The 18173-nt window shown below is 44.5% G+C and overlaps 1 protein-coding gene across 1 annotated transcript in view; it reads left to right on the plus strand.

Annotated features, from left to right (window-relative positions):
* DNAH7 (dynein axonemal heavy chain 7) overlaps window positions 1-18173 on the plus strand; it is a 249562-nt gene that overhangs the window by 26534 nt on the left and 204855 nt on the right. Inside the window, exons 10-14 of the mRNA XM_075528957.1 lie at window positions 710-829; window positions 6399-6582; window positions 8648-8827; window positions 14853-15125; window positions 16486-16613. Coding sequence (XP_075385072.1) covers window positions 710-829; window positions 6399-6582; window positions 8648-8827; window positions 14853-15125; window positions 16486-16613 — 885 coding nt within the window. The remainder of the gene's footprint in view (window positions 1-709; window positions 830-6398; window positions 6583-8647; window positions 8828-14852; window positions 15126-16485; window positions 16614-18173) is intronic.

The raw sequence follows: 18173 nt of genomic DNA on the forward strand, positions 1-18173 counted from the left end.
TGGGGTCTCACAAGCCATCCTCTTTCGGGAGGACCTGCACCTCTGTGATTCCTGACGGTCTCCGAATCGCTCCTCTGCTCTGTCTTATGGTCTGTGAAGCGCGGCCTCTGTTGCCTCTGCTGCTTCTGCCATTTCAACAGGGATCCGAGAAAATCTTAAATGAGTCAAACTAGGTGTAGAGGATCCATCACTCTGTGAGCAGAGGATGGGTTGGATTGAAAGCTGATCTTTGAAGTGCTGTTTTTTGTTTTTTTTTAAGGATGAAAACCAGAAACATTAAAAAGATTTTGATAAAAATAATTCTTGATTAGGTGTAATAACTCTCTCCGTTCATGACTTTCTAATATCCAGAGTCAGTATTGGTCACAGGGACAAGATACTTAAGATCCAATATTTGGTTAGGGAGCACCGATCCCTGCCTCTTTTCTTATTCCGATGCATCCAGCTTAAACGCAAAGAACAGCCGAAGCGCCCATCACCTCCTAATTAGCCACTCTCCCACATCACAGCGCAGTTTCAGAATGCATTCCCGTGGAGTTGAGTAGTGTATTTTTAAACTTTATAATATCTGTGTTCCTTGAAAACATCACTTCATAGAACACAATGTTTGAATGACAAAACCTAGGAATGTAATTTTTATCAGAAGGGAAGCATTAGCAAAACTAGAAAAATAGTCTCCTTCTGAAACTGTTGGTCTTCTCTCTTGCAGACGATTGCGGCTCGTGGACATAGAAGACTTTCACAATCGCCAAGACGCACTAGAGCTGTCCACGTTTCAGACCATCGTCATGAGACACATGGAATCTGCCAAAGAGACTCTGCTTAAAATGTAAAGCTTTGACATCCCTTGGTGGTGGTGCGCCGTGGCATTCATTTTGACTCTTGGGGCAGATTAGACCTGCTCCACACGGCTGTCTAGGCTGTAATCTTCCCAGTAATTACTAGTTTTCCCTTCCACTGAGCACCTGGTGGGTTTGAACTGCTGACCTTTTGGTTAGCAGCTGTCTTAGGTGGGATTCTCGGGAAAAAAAAGCAACTGAGCACTTAACCACTGCGCTACCGGTGGAAGGATGTATACATTTTAACATGGAATTGGAGAGATACTGAATTTAAACTGCTTTTAGAAATCACATTTTAACAGCTTTTCATAATTTCAGTGTGGGAGCCACACATACTGTCTTTAACTGTCTTGGTCTGAGCTATCTAATCAGATCAGCATAGATGATAGAGAAAGTAAAATAATTGTAATCAATGCTGACCTTTCATGAGTGCCTGGTCTCTCTCTGCTCTGGGGATGGGAGCCTGGGGAATTGCAAGAAGTGCAAGCAGCTCTGGAAGAATTACCTGCTAATCATTCCCGATTGTGTTTGTTTAACACCTACCATTAATGCCTGCTTGTAAAGGACTGGGCCTTTCCCATTTTCTTTTTGGATGGGGGATGTAGAGTAGGTTAAAGAATGATTGGTGGGGGGGGGGGCGGGAGTATATTCTCTTAAGGAAGTTTAAAGTTTCATAGGGAGGTTACACTTAATGCATGATAATCATCTCCTTGATCAGGCACTTCAGAATGGAATAGCCACATTTTATAATTATTAGTGCATATGCTAGAAAGCTTGCTCTGAAGTATTATGTGAAATATCTCCAGCATGAATTACCTAGCTGTAACGAAGAAACCACTAAATTTAGACCAAATTTTAAGATAACAGTGAATATACAATGTTGGACTGAGCCTTATACTTTCTAAATGTTACTTAGATATGTTATCGCCAAAGTTTCAAATGGAATTTATCCTTTACTTTTTTCCTTCATCAATATACTAAATTCATTGTGTGACATTACTTGACAGGACTTTTTCTTAAGACGCCTGCAGATTGTTTATCTTAGCCAATGATGTGCTAAGTTAACATCAAAGAGGGGAGGGAGGGCAAGGGAAAGAATGAACTTGAGAGAGGAGTAGGATGAAGTTCTCTTTATGATTTCAGCGGTGTGACCCTGGAATAAGATTGGTAAGAAATGCTTAGCAGCTCCTTCTCGGCAATCACTTTGAAAATCCCATGCACAGTTCTGCACCGCACACATTGTCGATCATGATGGGAAGGGATTCCATGGCAATTGGTTTTCTTGTATGTGTGTGTGTGTGTGTGCATGTGTGCGTGTGTTAGATATATGAATTAGTCTTTTCTACCTCAGTTATGCAGTGACATAGCTTCCGGCTTCACAGCAACACACAAGCCACCACAATATGACAAACTGGCACATGGAACACTAATGACAGAGCCCTGATGAGCTGTGGAAAGACATCAAGAACAACATCCATGAAGAAAGCAAAAGGTCATTAAAAAGACATCAATGAAAGAAAAGATCAAAGTGGGTGTCAGACGAGACCCTGAAACTTGTTCTTCATCATAGAGTAGCTAATGCAAATGGAAGAAATGATGAAGTCAAAGAGAGAACTAGAAATTTTCAAAGGGCAGCTAGAAAATGCTAAGTCAAAGGCCATGATGAGATGCGTGAAGACCCGGAGTTGGGAAACCAAAAGGAAGACCACACTCGGCGTATCTTCAATGGAAAGAACTCAAGAAAAACTCATCTCGAGTTTTGATCTTCAAAGAGTCTCTGGGCAGAATATTGAATGATGCCAGAAGTATCAAAAGAATTTAGAAAGAATACACACAGTCACTGCACCCCAAAAAATGAGTTGGTATTCCACCATTTCCAGAAGTAGCATATGAGCGAGAATCATGGTGCAGAAGGAAGAAGTTCAAGCTGCATTGAAAGCGTTGTCCATGAACAAGGCTCCAGGAAGTGATGGAATGTCGATTGAAATGTTTCAAGCAGCTGATGAAGCCCTTATTCACCTTTGCCAGGAAATTTGGAAGACAGCTACTTGGCCAGCTGACTGGAAGAGATCCATATCTGTACCCACCCCAAAGGAAGGGGGCCCAACAGAATGCTCAAACTATAGAATAATATGATTGATATCACATGCACATAAAATTTTGCTGCAGTTCATCCAATAATGGTGGCAGCAGTAACATCGACACAGGGAGCTGTCAGAAGTTCAGGCTGAATTTGGAAGAGTACATGGAACAAGGGATGATGTTGCTGATGTCAGGTGGATCTTGGCTCAAAGCAGAGAGATGTTTACGTGTGTTTCACGGGCTGTGCAAAGGCATTTGACTGTGTGGCTCATAACAAACTGCAGATGACCTTGAGAAGAATGGGGATTTCCTGCGGAGCTTGTACGTGGGTCAAGGGGCAGTCATGAGAAGAGAACAAGGGGGGACTGCCTGCTTTAAGAGCAGGGAAGGTGTGCGACAGGATCGTGTCCCTTCCCCAAACGTATTCCATCTGTGTGTGGAGTAAGTCATCAGAGAAGCTGGCTTATGTGAAGAAGCATGTGGTATTAGGATCGGAGGAACCTGTGGTATGCAGATGACACAGTCTTGCTTGCTGAATGTGAGGGGGACTTGAAGCACTTGCTGATGCAGATCAAGGACTGCCAGTCTTCAGTGTGTGTAGCAGCTCAATGTAAGGAAGACCAGAATCCTCTTCACTGGACCCGTATCAGGCAACATCGTGATGAATGGAGAAAAGATGGACGTTATCAAGGATTTCATCCTGCACACGACCTCTTTAAGAGTATTGCAAAGGAAGGATGTGGCTTTGAGGACATGAAGGTGCCCTTGACCCAGACGACGGTAATTTTACTTGTCTCATATGCATCTAAAAATCGGACATTGAATATGGGAGACTGGAAATGCAGTGATGCAATTGAATTGTGGTGCTGGAGAAGAATATTGACAGTACTGTGGATTCCTCAAAAGGAGACACCGATCTGTTCTGGAGGGAGGATGGCCAAAGTGCTCCTCAGAGGCAAGGATGGTGAGACTTGGTCCTATGTGCTTTGGACATACTTGGTGAAGTAGAGGTGTCAGGAAAAAAGAGGAAGGTCTTTGACGAGATGGATTGACACTGTGGCTTCCACAATGTGCTCATGCACAGGGATGATTGTGAGGATGGCCCAGGACCTGGCAGTGTTTTGTTCTGTTGTACAGAGTCGCCGTGGGTGGAACCCACTCAATGGCACCTCACAATCACCACCACCTCAGTCATTTTTCTTTTTTATAATCATTTTATTAGGGGCTCATACAACTCTTATCACAATCCATACATACATCAATTGTGTAAAGCACATCTGTACATTCATTGCCCTCATCATTCTCAAAGAATTTGCTCTCCACTTAAGCCCTTTGCATCAGGTCCTCATTTTTCCCCTCCCTCCCCGCTTCCCCCTCCCTCCTGAGCCCTTGATAATTTATAAATTATTATTTTGTCATATCTTGCTCTGTTTGATGTGTCCCTTCACCCACTTTTCTATTATCTGCCCCCCAGGGAGGAGGTCACATATAGATTGTTGTAATTGGGTCCCCCTTTCCAATCCACCCTCCCTCTACGTTCCCAGTATCGCCACTCACACCACTGGTCCTGAAGGGATCATGTGCCCTGGATTCCATGTGTTTCTGGTTCCTAACTGTACCAGTGTCCATCCTCTGGTCTAGCCAGACTTGCAAGGTAGAATTGGGATCATGGTAGTGGGGGGTGGGGTGGGGGAAGCATTTAGGAACTGGAGGAAAGTTGTATTTTTCATTGTTGCTACATCGCACCCTATCTGGCTTGTCTCCTCCCCGAGACTCCTCTGCAAGGGGATGTCCAGTGGCCTACAAATGGGCTTTGGGTCTCCACTCCACACTCTCTACCTCATTCACTATGGTAAGATTTTTTTCTTCTGATGATGCCTGATACCTGATCCATTCAACACCTTGTGATCGCACAGGCTGGTGTGCTTCTTTCATGTGGGCTTTGTTGCTTTGGAGCTAGATGGCTGCTTGTTTACCTTCAAGCCTTTAAGACCCCGGATGCTATATCTTTTGATAGCTGGGCACCATCAGCTTTCTTCACCACATTTACTTATTCACCCACTTTGTCTTCAGCGGTTGTGTCGGGAAGGTGAGCATCATAGAATGCCAATTTAATAGAAGAAAGTATTCTTGTATTGAGGGAGTTCTTGATTGGTGGCCCAATGTCCTTCGGCTACCTTAATACTAAACCTATGAATATGTGCACATAGATCTATTTGCACATACTCATATATAAATATATTTGCATATATACATGCCTGTAGTTAGACCTCTATAAATACCCTTTGCCTCCTAGCTCTTTCCTCTATTTCTTTTGACTTTCCTCTTGTCCCACTATCATGCTCAGTCTTCATTTGGGTTTCAGTAATTCCTCTCGGTTACATTACCCTTGATCATTCCCTACCAGGTCTCCCACACCCTCCTCACTACCGATTTGGATCACTTGTTGTTCCCTTGTCCCTGGGTTTGTTAACATCACTACTTTCCTCCCACTTCCCCCTCTCCCATGTCCCCCCGGAACCGTTGGTCCCATTGTTTTCTACTCCAGATTGTTCAACCACCCTATCTTATTTAGACAGACCTGTGGAGATAATAACATGCACAAAAACAAGACATAGCAAATGAAGCAACAATATACAACAAAACAACAACAACAACAAACCAATGACAAAAGCAAAACAAAACACCACAAGAAAGAAAAGCTTATAGTTAGTTCAAGGACTGTTTGTTGGCCTTTCAGTGTTTTCTAGGCCAGTCTGTTGGGGCACCAAGCCCTGGCCCCAAAGTCCATCTTCAGCATTCCCTGGGGACCTCACCGCTCCATTCTGTTGCTGTTCTGTTGCACCCCTTAGTGTTTTGTCTCTGTGTGGTGGGATCAGATCAGCTGCAATTCCCACACTGTTGTCCCCTGTAGGGCTATGGGTCAGTGAGGGGCATCATCTCTCATAGTCTGCCTTGTGGTCCTCCCTGTGGACTGACTGCTCTAATTGGGGTCATTGTCCTCAAAGCCTGGTGGTCCAGGAGATGCTCCACTCTCTCCTCCTCCCCCTTCATTTGCTCCCATGTGCTCTGATCATATATGTCCCTCTCCCGGAGCTGCAGATGCAATGCTGTCCTTTGAAATAAATTCTTCTTGGGGGAGGACCAGGTGTCCACGTAGTAGTTGGGATTGGGGACGGCCCCTCGGGGGTTCTGTATTTCTGTAAAGCGTGCTGGCCCCCTAGTTCCCTGAGTGAAGTGGATGGTTCTGTCCCGACCTCCCATCGTGGAGTCACTTTCTGTTGGCGATTATTTGAACTCCCTTTTCCTCTGAGGAGCGAACGCCGCTAGAACTTACCTTCGGGGAGCGGATAATGTCACCTGTCCCTGTCCCTCTCAGGGAAGACCTTTGAAGGTCCAGAAATGACCGCTAACGCGGCCGGAGGAGGAGTCGTTCCGTGCAAGCAGTAACTTTTCAAAGTCTTTTGTTCTCTCAAGGTGGTTTCCGGAAGTGCAGAACATTTATTACCAAGGTAATAAAAAAAAGCAATTGCCAACTGGCGACAGCAGTGCCAAATTGGAGTCCTTTTTCAACTGTGCCGCCACGCTCATGACGAGCCAGCTGCAGGGGCTCGCCCTGGCCTCCATGCAAGACTTCACTGACCTCATCGCCCAGCCCCCGGTGAGTATGGCCACCCCCAGGTGTCCGCGTCAGCCTGCTGCAGAGAGGAAGGTGACAGGGTACCCGGGCCAGTGCAGGAGCAGAGACTTGACCTCTAGGCTTGTGCTGATCGGGGGAAAGAGTGCAGCACCAACCTGCTGATTTAGGTGGCGTGTGTCCTTATCCTCACCTTGGGCAGATTAGTAAGGAGTGGCAGTGCTCGTACCGGGGATGTCTGGGCCATGGCAGCTGGGGACAGTCCCGCAAGGATCCTTTTCTGCCTCGGAAGGCAGTCTTGGATACCGTCAAAGCAGGACCTTGGCATTAAAGTATTCTCTTTCTCTGCTTGGTGGTCTTGCATGATTCTAGAACTCACTGCCCTGAACATCTTCCTTTAGCTGAGGTCTTGACCTTATAGTCGATCGGTAGGCCCAGTAAACACCAGGCACCAGCAGGTCTGGTTGGGAAACCCTCTTGTTCTTCTTGGTAGAGCCCCCTGAACATTAGTAGTTGTGTGCGAGGTTCTCTAACTCCATGAGAGGGGAGGATGGTCAGCCCAAATCTCATTCCTACAAGGCGGGGGTCAGACATACGAGGGGCACCCCACAAAAAACTGAGGCCCATTTGGGTTTTTTTGATGTGAGGGGCCTAGTGGATTTGGAGTTCTTTCCACCAGGTCAGACTGTTAATCAAGCTTTCTATCTAGAGGTTTGAAAAGATTGCCTAACAGTGTGCGACAAAAGCCTGATTTGTGGCAGACGGGGGACTAGCTTTGCCACCAGGACAATGCGCCTGCTCATGCAGCCATCTCATTGTGCCAGTTTTTGGCAAAAAACAGCATGCTTCTCTTGCCTCATGCACCTGACTCATCTTACCTTGCTGTGTGTGACTTCTTTCTGTTTACACAAGTGAAGAGGGACATGAAAGGACAGTGATTTGACGACTTAGAAGAGGTGAGGAAAAAAAATGAGGGAGGTGCTGTCCATTCAAACAGATGAATGTGAAGAATATTTCCAAAAATGGAATCACAGATTTGGCAAATGTATTGAATGTAATGGAGAGTACCTTGCAGGTGATAAGGTTGTTTTGTTAAAAAAAAAAAACACAATTAAATACATAGCTCCAAAAACAAAACTCCAGTTTGGTTTTTTGGGGGGAGGGGGACCCCTTCATACCTTTACTCTCTAAACCTTTTTATTTTTTACCCATCTGTTGGCAGTCTTCCTCCCTGTGGCACTCTGTCTCTCTGTTGGGTTTAATGATTCCTTACGGAGGTCACACGAAACTCATACAGAATACTCTCGGTTATGGGGCTTATTAAGAAAGTAAGAACTCAGGATCAGGCTCAACGTGGTCACTGGATACAACTCAGAAGACAGGGTGTGGCTCTTTAATTAGGACAACTTCTAACCAAAGAACCCAGGCATCTCCCAATTGGTCCTCTGCCCGGGCCTCTTCTCTGCTCAGGCAAGTGTCACAGCTCCTTTGCTTCACTGAGAAGTGCCCTGTGGAGACAGCCCGAAGGTGCTCACCTCTTTATCACTCTGCAGGAGGGTAAGCACCCTGCAGCTGCGTCACTCTGGTCTCCTGGTTCTTACTCCTCATGCTGACCTGCATCGTCTCATATTATCACCGCTCTTACCGTTTTCTCTCTCTCCTGAGTCAAGGAGGTTTTCAGTGCAGGGACCCTGGGTCCAAAGAACATGCTCTGCTCCCTGCGCTTCCTGCAGATAGTGAGGTCTCTTTCTATATCTGTGAGTCTCAACCACAAAGGACAGCAAAGCAGAAATCTCCTTGGAGGGCCCCACCACCTGATTTGCATAATAGTTGACCAATCCCCGGGGTGAGGGTTTTACATCCCCTATTTGCATAGTAGATGAACCAATCCCTTTGCAAGGCCACAGCAGCCTAGTAAATCATCTTCCTTGAAGGACACACCCAGGTCAGAAAGGCCATCTAAGCAGAAACCCAGTCTTGCTCCTGCTCGGTGTACCTGTCAAGGACATAGAAGGAAGGATCAGCACGGGGACAGGTGGCCTCCTGCGTCTGTCACAGTTCTTATTTACTTGTTTGTTTGTTTTTCTAGGATTCGGTCAGAGCCTTTGAACATCCAGGTTTCATCATGAGGCTGATCCTTGATAATAACACCATTAAATTTGAACCTGAGTTTAATGACTATAGAGATATCCTCCTAAATGTTTATGATGTTATGCTTAAGGCTGTCAGCTTTGTGCCAAGAGTTGAGACAAAATTGTATTCCAAGTGGGTAAGCTACGAACATCTTCTGATTGCTTGACTTTACATGTTACTCACTTCAAATAACTTTTGTGAGGTATAGACAAATCCTTTGTTCTGAAGAATATAAATGTCTAGTAACCTTGGTTTATATACAAGTGTTTTATGTACGATTTCTCATTTGCTTCTCTTAAGATATACTGAATTTGTCCACCTGCTTTTCTATAGGACTCAGCTGAAATCTTTCTGAGAAAGGATTAAAATTTGATTAGGTTTGAAGCAATTAATAAGTATTTTCTGTAGTTCCTAGTCTGTAAAAGGATCCCTGGTGGAATAGTGGTTACACAGCCGGGTGTCATTCCCAGGGTCAGCAGTTTGAAGCCACTGGATACTCCAAGGGAAAAAAGATGGCCTTACAATCTCAGAAATTTGTAGGGGCAGTTCTACTGTATCCTATAGGGTCACTATGAGTCGGCATTGGCTCAAAGGCAGTGAGTTTGGGTTTATACTGAAATGATGCTATGCAATTGATTACCCTCCAAATACAGCTTTAAAAAATGCTGAGTGCCTGTCTCCATCATTTCAACTCATAGATTCTATGATCCCGTCTTTTCTTTTTGTCCAAATAGTTTAGCATAGCTACCCATCAAGGGCTCCAAGGAGATGGATTGATACAGTGGCTGCAACATGGGCTCAAATATAGCAATGATGGTGGACAGGGTGTAGGACTGGTCAGTATTTCATTCTGTTGTGCACTGAGTCGCTATAAGTCTGAATCAGCTCAAGGACTCCTAACAACAACATCCTGAACTAAAGAAAGTCTGGTAGCATAGTGGGTTATGTGTTGGACTGCTAACTGGAAGGTGGGCAGTTCAAATACACCAGCAGCTCTATAGGAGAAAGACGAGGCTTTCTGCTCTGGTAAAGATTTGCAGCCTCAGAAACCCAAAAGGTGTCTCTACCCTCAAGGGTTGCTGTGAGTCTGAATCAACTTGGCGGCAGTGGATTTTTCTCTGTGACATTGTAGCAGTAGGGTTGTGGTCTAACGCTGGAGAAACGCAGGTCTGTGTTCAGTGATAGTACTTGTAGGTCTTGACTTCCTTTTCTCTCTTAGAAATGTGTCAGGAATAGTGGACACATACAAATAGCACAGGCAATTAGTATGTGAAGTTTACGGAATAGTAGTAAGATTAATGCACCAATACCCTGATTTAAGGAATGGAATATTGCAGATCCCTTTAAGTCCTACCCCACACTCCCTCTCGGTTCATATCCCTCTCCTTCTGATCCAGCCCTCTGGCATGAGAGTCACTGTCCTGAATATTATATCATTCTTGATTTCAATGAAATAAAATTACCTGTACATTCATAAACATTTATTTTGTGTTTTCATATCTTTGCATAAACAAGGTTAACTTACAAGTAATCTTGTACATGTGGCTTTCTTTTTTTCTCTTAATATGGAAATTTTCACTTTGAGGCTAATCACCTCAATTGTTCTTTCCATTGGTTTTCCAATTTTAAAAATTCTTTTAATATTAAAAATATTTTCATTTTAAATAAATTCCATTAGGCTCCTTTCCCCCCTTTAAAAATCACTTTATTGGGGGCTCATACAACTCTGAGCATAATCCATACAGACATCAATATTATAAAGCACATTTCTACATTCATTACCCTCATAATACTCAAAACATTTGCTCTCCACGTAAGCTCCTGGCATCAGTTCCTCATTTCCCCCCTCCCTTCCCCACTCCCCTGTTCCTCATGAACCCTTGATAATTTAAAAATTATTATTTTGTCGTATCTTACACTGTCCGATGTCTCCCTTTACCACTTTTCTGTTGTCTGTCCCCCAGGGAGGAGGTTATATGAGATCCTGGTAATCAGTTCCCTCTTTCCACCCTCCCGGTATCGCCACTCTCAGCACTGGTCCTGAGGGATCATCCGCCCTGGCTTTCCTGTGTTTCCAGTTCCTATCTGTACCAGCGTGCGTCCTCTAGTCTAGTCAGCTTTGTAACCATTAGGCTCTTTAAAACATATTTCTGCTTGCTTTTGGTTGTCTCTTGTGTTTAGTTATGTAATCATTACATTTTAGTTCTTTATACAAATACTAAATATCTTTAGCCTTTGTACACCAATTGCAATATCTGCCTGCTAATCTCCAAGTTCTGACTCTAGAAGAAATCAGAAACCAAACACTGCCATCAGGTCACTGCTGCCTCACTGAGAGCTAGATAGGATCTCTGAGACTGTGCATTTTTACGGAAATAGGCAGCTTTATCTTTCTCCTGACGGTTATGCAATTGGGTGGTGGCGGCTGGGGGAGGGGATGTTCCAAAAAGTTTGTCTTTTTAACTGATTTTCCTATGAGCTTTTTGAACCCCCTCTTCCTGTTTGCTGGCGTCTGTCTGTCCGTGGTGGTTTGCTTGTCTGGATGTCTTCGCTTGCTTACTTGAGGCTTATCAGGAAGGAACTTCAATGAAGGGAAGCCTTGCGTTTCAGTTTGTTTCTCTGTGATTTGTCTGTTCTCGTGCCAGGAGACCCTTGCAGACCAAGGACCATTTTTACCTAGATTATTGTCACAGGGTTGGGTGGATGGACAACACTGGTAGTATGATAATTGGATATTGGATACATCCTGTATAAGAACAGGCGTGTTGTTATGAATTTTTAAGGAAAAGATCCTCTCCCCACGTACTTTTTCTACTGAGATGCAGATTGTAGCACCAACGGTTCAAAACCACCAGCCACTCGCTCCATGGGAGAGAGACAAAGCTTTCTATTCTCATAAAGAATGACAGCCTGAGAAACCTACAGGGCCAATTCTACTCTATCCTATAGGGTCGCCATGAGTCAGGGTCAATCCTTGTTTCCACTGAGAAACAAGGCTGTGTGTGTGTGTGTGTGTGTTTGTGTGTGTGTGTGTGTGTGTGTGTGTGTGTTTGTATATCTCATAAATGAAAGTATCAAGAAACTTACTCTATCTTGTTCTCTGGTCACTTCCAATTCTATTCTACTCAGACTCTGTCTCTTAGTAAGACTGATCTGAGACAGTTTGTGAACTAGACAAACATAATAGTTTAATAAAATAAGAATTACGAATGAGACTTCAAATTGGTCCATTCCCTTTAGAACCCCTGCTGAGAAGTTCCACCACAGATATTCTGAATCGGATTCTACATTTTTAACAAGATCCCTGGGTCACTCTTACAGAACCTGCTAACATGTAGGTTCTTATTCTTTATGTCTGGGGTGGAGAGTCGCATTCTCAGTAGGGATTCAAAGTGGAATGGGCCAGTTTGAAGCAAAACTGTTACGTGGAGAACAGTAACAGTTGTAACTACCCAAGCTGCTGTGATGTTTATGGTCAGTCACCCTGGTTCTACACTCCCTGCTTGTTAAACTAAAGAGGAAGCTGTGGCAAGATGTGCCAAATTGTCCTTAAGAAAGACAGAAAAAGTTACTCCCTACCGTTCCAGGAGAGAAAAAGATCTCTTCTGGCAAACTTCAGGGATCCCTGCCACCACCATTTCCACATACCCTCCTCCCTCCACCACACCTCCCCTGAGACACACCTCTTTACAGAGCTGCTGCTCGGAAATAAGACCAGCAGGCTTTGCCTAGCTCATCCTGGCAACGAGTCCGGTTTGGAAACCAGTGCGTAGGATCGTTGTAATTGGTCTCTGCAATCTTTGAGGGCACTTGCAGGAGTGAAATTCCCATCCATCTTCAGGAGAAAGGGAAATGAAATTAGAAATGCACTTTTCCTAGAAAATGGAAGGCAAATCTTCCAGGGGCTGAGAGGCCGTCTTACGATGTCAATTGATAGATTTAGGAACCCGGAAGGATTGAATGGACAGATCTCTCATAGGAATGATCATTTCTCTTGGCTCTCGATAGGATCTGATTAGAACTCACTTCAAAAGGATAGGCCTGAAGTCCAGGTATTCTGTTTTGTTTCTGGAGATAGATCCATAGGCTTTGGCAATCAGACAGGCATTTAACAAATCCAAGAAGCATCTGAAATGAGTATTAGCGAGCCTCGTGTGCGATCCAGTACGCTCACCTTACACAGAGTGCACAATATCAAGTGTTTTATCCTGACTTCTCCTGCAGAAAAGACGATGTCACACATCGGTGGCGCTGAGAGACTATGGCTGGTGCTGACTGTTGGAGAGCCACTGAAGTGCCCAAGAAGCATCAGTTCTCAGCTTATTTCCTAAAATAACCACTAGAGGGCACCGTGGCCCAACTCATACTAGATAACTGACCAAATTCCCAGCTTTCTAAAGAACTATTTGATGAATTTGAATGCAGAAGAGGAGTACCGTTAAAGACACGTTTCTTGTTTGTCACATAAAAATCTCTTGTTCTGGGTGACAGTTAAACAGTATATCCCCAAACCAAAAATCCAACCTCACTGCCATCAGGTCAATGTGGACTCACTGGAGGGGTTAGTCTTAGGGCTGCGACTTGAAACCACAGCCTCTCTGCCTTACAAGGAGGGAGCTTTTGATTCCACAAAGAGCTCCAGTCTCGGAACCCCCGGGGGCAGTTCTAGTCCGACTTCAGGGTCACTGCAAGTCAATGGCCATGGCTTTAAGAATTGAGGGTGCCTGAAACTCCAGCCAAAAGCAAACCCATTGCTGTTGGATTGATTCTGAATCCCAAGTTCATGGGGGGAAAAAGAATGACAAGAAACTGGATTTTTCCCCTGGGAACTTTTTGAAGCCCCCTCATATTTGCAAGAGTAACTTAGTTCAAGATGACAAACCAGGCAGGCCTTGTGGTTGGGCTGGTTCCTGCTCACAGGACAACTTCTGTAACCGAGGAGAACTGTGCTCTTCAGAGTTTTCAGAGGCGCGTTTTGGGTACCTGGAGCCCTAGGAGTGTAGTGGTTAAGCATTTGGGCTGTTCACTGCAAGGTCAGCAGTTCAAAACCATCATCTCTCTGTGAGAGAGGTGGGGCTCTCTGCTCCTGTGAACAGTTGCAGTCTCAGAAATGCACAGGGGCAGTTCTGTTCTGCCCTATCAGGTCGATATAAGATGGCATCAGTTCGATGGCAGTGAGTCTTTTTCTTCTCCCCCCCCCCCCCCCCCGCCTCTTTTGAGGTGCCCTGGGCAGACGTGAGCTTTCAACCTTGAGGTGAGCAGCCAAGGGCACTGTTTACACCATTGGCTTTCCTTTTCCCTTAGCTAAAACGAGAAGGAGGTAAACGGATAGGTGCTCTGTGCTTAGTTCATACCGTCTGCTTTATTCTTGCTCATTATTCCTACCATAGGTGTCACCACCTCCCCACCACTCCCACCCCCACGTAAAAATCCAACCCATTGACATGGGGTCTATGCCAACTTGTAGTCAGACCACACAAGGCTAAGTAGAATGTCCCCAAAGGGTTTCTGTGACTAACTCCGTACAGCAGCAGACGGGCATGTCATTTCCCCACAGAGCTGCTGGTGGGTTCGAACCATGGACCTTTTCATCCCCAGCTGAGCACCTAACCACTGTGCCACCAGGGATTCCCCATTGTGAGAGCAGAGTGTGAATTTTACAAGAAGTGATGTTAGTGGGCTCCAGTTTATGGACTAAAAGAGCGAAGGCCGATGACTGAATAAACAGTTTTTGTTCCAGATAGATCACTGCTCGAGGTAAAATAGGGTAACGATCAAAGAAGATGATGATCAGCCATGGGGGTTGTTCCTTCATGTGTTTGTCAATACTGTACAATGTAAGTGCTACCTTATAAAACTAGCATGCACCGTTGGCCAAATAGAATGTGAGGCTTTCTCTTTTTGCATTCTAAGTCTGATTCTGTGTATATGTTCAAGTTACTACTCTTTCATCCATGAAGAAAATTTGGTGAAGAACAAACAACACCAAACAAGGTAGCCTTGAAGAAAACGAAGGAAAGTGTAGGAAACCTAGATATTCCCAAAACGGATATAATTAGACCAAAGCTGACCTGCTATTTATCAAAAGCATTTTTCTAAAGATTTGAGATTAGAAATACAAAAAGCCTGAGTAACAAATCGTTTTTCCTCTCTCCGTGTAGGAAAGTAAGTCTAAGCGCACCACCTTGAAGCCGATAATTCTGAATGAAATTATAGACGCACACAAAGACAAGATTAAGAAAGTGATTGAGCACGAAAGTGTGGCCCCTACTGAGCACCTCAGACTGTATGACAAGTACGAGCATTTGGTCACCAGGAAAGCTGAGCAAGACGTCGATGCGTTCCTTGCCGAAAATCAGAGCTATGAGAAAATAATCGCCGAAATCCGCAAGTACCAAAAACTGATGGAGGAAATACAGTATACATCTAGAAAGGTAATGGGCCCTGCCCCGTACATCTGTTATTATAGAGTGATCTCTTCCCAGTCTTCCTGGCATGTGGATTTTAGAGCATACAATCAAAAGCAGCAGGCCATTGGTATCCATGAGAAAAGTCTTTATGGAGACTGGTCTGTGCCACACAGTGTGGTAGATTGAGAACAGACAGCCATCGAGTTGACACAGCACACCATGCTGGCACAGTCAAGTTCATCGTAGCGGTTACCGTGTCACTCCATCGCCCCTAGGGCCTCCGTCCCTCTTGCTGCCCCCCCCTTCATGGACCACGATGTTCTCCCCCAGCAGCTGTTTCCTCCCAATGGCATGTCCAAAGCACACGAGTTAGTTGGGCATCTGTCTGTTGTTACCTTGAGGTTTTCATTGGCTAAATACGGGAAGTACACGACCAGGCCTTTCTCACCGTCCCCCGACTCCGATTTAGTCTGGAAGCTCTGTGGAGTCATGTCCAACAAGTGTGTGATCCTGCTTATGCTTGAGACCCCAGTGGCACAGCGTCCAGTGGCGTAGTCACATGCAAGCCACCACAGTACAACGAACGGACAGCTGGTGGGAAAAGTACAGTGGACTCAGTGGGACTGCCTTGCTTTCCCAGGCCCCTGACGGGGTGCGGCCTTCCACATTTATCTCACCCTATTACAGGAAATGCTGGCATTTCCCTTCTCAGAGAGGTTTCTGCCTCAGGCAGGTTCCAGCTTTCACAGTTGGGCTGTGTTGTCATAAGCCTGGAGATAAGGAGGTGGACAAAACAGACACATTCCTTATCCTTAGGAAACAGATACTCTTGTGCCATAATGCCAACTTTTAAGTACTTTGTGTAATCTTCCAAGGACGAATCCCAAGAATATAATGTTGGCGTTTTTTTTTTTCTCGCATTAGTGTTTGTCTATCCAAATGTGGGTACTTCTGTTCAGGAGGATTACCAGTAATCAAACTTGTACAACTCTTCATCTTTTTCACCATTTGTAATCATTTTTGGGTCAAGAACATTTTTTTGTTTTGTTTTGTTTTACACAGAGAGACTAGAGCACTTGAATCCCACACTATCTTTTCAGACAAATCTAAGTGTTCCTGGCTCTGCCTGTCCATCACTGTCTTGGAATAGCATGGACGCCTGAGGGACAAACCCTTCAGAGGAACATTTGTATAAGATAGGTACAAAATATCAAGGCATAGTCAGAAAACCCTCCCTGTGTAATAGTTTTAGACAAAACACCATCTTCTTAGATCACAGAAAGAGTCAACAAATACCATGAGAAGAAAACCTGGGGGAGTCTTGTATTCATTTTTCTTTCTTTCCATGGTTAAAAAAAATTAACCTTTCGTGCTTATGTTACAGACCATCCGCTTAGGAATGTTTGAAATACACTGTGAAGAATTAATAAGAGCTTTGGTGAAGCGAGCAGATGTTATTTGTGGGAAACTTATCGCTAAAATGTTCAAAGATCATCAGGAAGTAAACACAAGGTATTTGTACAAACTTCATTACATTTGTGTTTAATTATTAGGTACTAATAATTAAATTTATATCACAGTGATGAAATCTAAACAGAATCACTGTTCCTCAGTGAAGGGGGTGGATTACAGCGATATCTCAAATGATTAAGAAAAAGCAATGCTAATTTTTATTGCCATTTGGCTTTCAGTGTTATTGTGCAGTTCTTAGAATGATTTTTTTTCACCATGAATACGCCTTTTCAGTTGTCTGGCTTATAATAGTATTGAAATATGTTTCCATTTCTTTTGTACAAGTCAAGTGGATGTCATCGAATTTAAGATACTCAGTGCCCAAGTGGGCTTTCAGAGTCTTATAGACCCACAGATTCAGAGCTGCATCTTACTATAATTACTGTTCAAGGACACAGCAATTTGTTAACCTAATGGATCTATAATACTTGTCAACTGGCATTGAAATTTTTAGGGAAATTGACTCACAATAAGTAAACTGACTAAATGCGAAGATACTAATATCAGTTTAAAACAGATTGTGTTTATGTAAGACAAGACACAGTGAGTTGTCTGAGAACTGGCACCGACATGGCTCCAGGAACCTCCCCTGGTATCAGTGCTGCGGTAGGGATGGGGGGTGGGGGGGAGGGGGGAACCAAGTCATCGGAATGCATTTTGATGGTCATGGCATCAAGGGAAACAAATTGATCACCTGACAGTGTCCTCTCAGGAAACAGAGAAACCTGCAGGAGGCTCTATTTAGCTTCCCGCACATTAGGTATAAGACAAGGCACTTGATCTCCAAATATGAGTAAACTGCTCAGAAAATTTGCAATGTCGGATATAAAATCGATATGCAGGTCATCAAATTGCAGCATGATGCAGTAAGGACTATACTAAAAAGTCGCAGGAGCCACTGAGATAGGACTGAGAATGGGAAGAAGGATTCCATCTCGCTCAGAGCCGAGTTTAGGGAGGTGAGCCATCAAGGACGGCTGCAAGGAGAAAGTGACATGTGGCTTTCACTCGGAAGGATGAGCAGGGGCTTGCCGGGGGAGCACAGGGGTGCAGGAATTCCAGGTGGAGTAAAGGACATTTAAAAGGCAGCAAGGTATCGAAAAGACCTGGCTTATTCCACGAACTAGGAACGGTTTGTGCTGCTGCCAGAGACGCTGTAAGGAGGAGAGGTCAAAGGTGAGCTGAAAGAGGAGAAGGTAGTTGAATGCGGGATCTAGAATGGTGTTGTTAGCTGGAAGCATCTTTTCCACTGAAAGGCTGGAGGAAAAGTGAAATTTCCGTGTGTCTTTTATGCTGACCCACCGAGTCAATTCCAAGAACTGCCGATCATTGTGTTCCCAAGGCTGTAATCTTTATGGAAGCAGATGACCAACCTTCCTTCCATGGAGCCCCTGGTGGGTTGGAACTGCCAGCCTTTTGGGCCCATTGTGTCCCATCCCTCTAGACTAGGCTCTTCCAGTTCTCCGCTCTGGACCTCCTGTTTTATTCCTCTTGTTTGCTGCTCCCTCTGCCTCTGAAGCGTACAATCATGCTCCATAGCAACGTCCTGCTCCCAAATCC

This window comes from Tenrec ecaudatus, chromosome 13 (genome assembly GCF_050624435.1).
Source record: "Tenrec ecaudatus isolate mTenEca1 chromosome 13, mTenEca1.hap1, whole genome shotgun sequence".
NCBI classification, from domain to species: domain Eukaryota; kingdom Metazoa; phylum Chordata; class Mammalia; order Afrosoricida; family Tenrecidae; genus Tenrec; species Tenrec ecaudatus.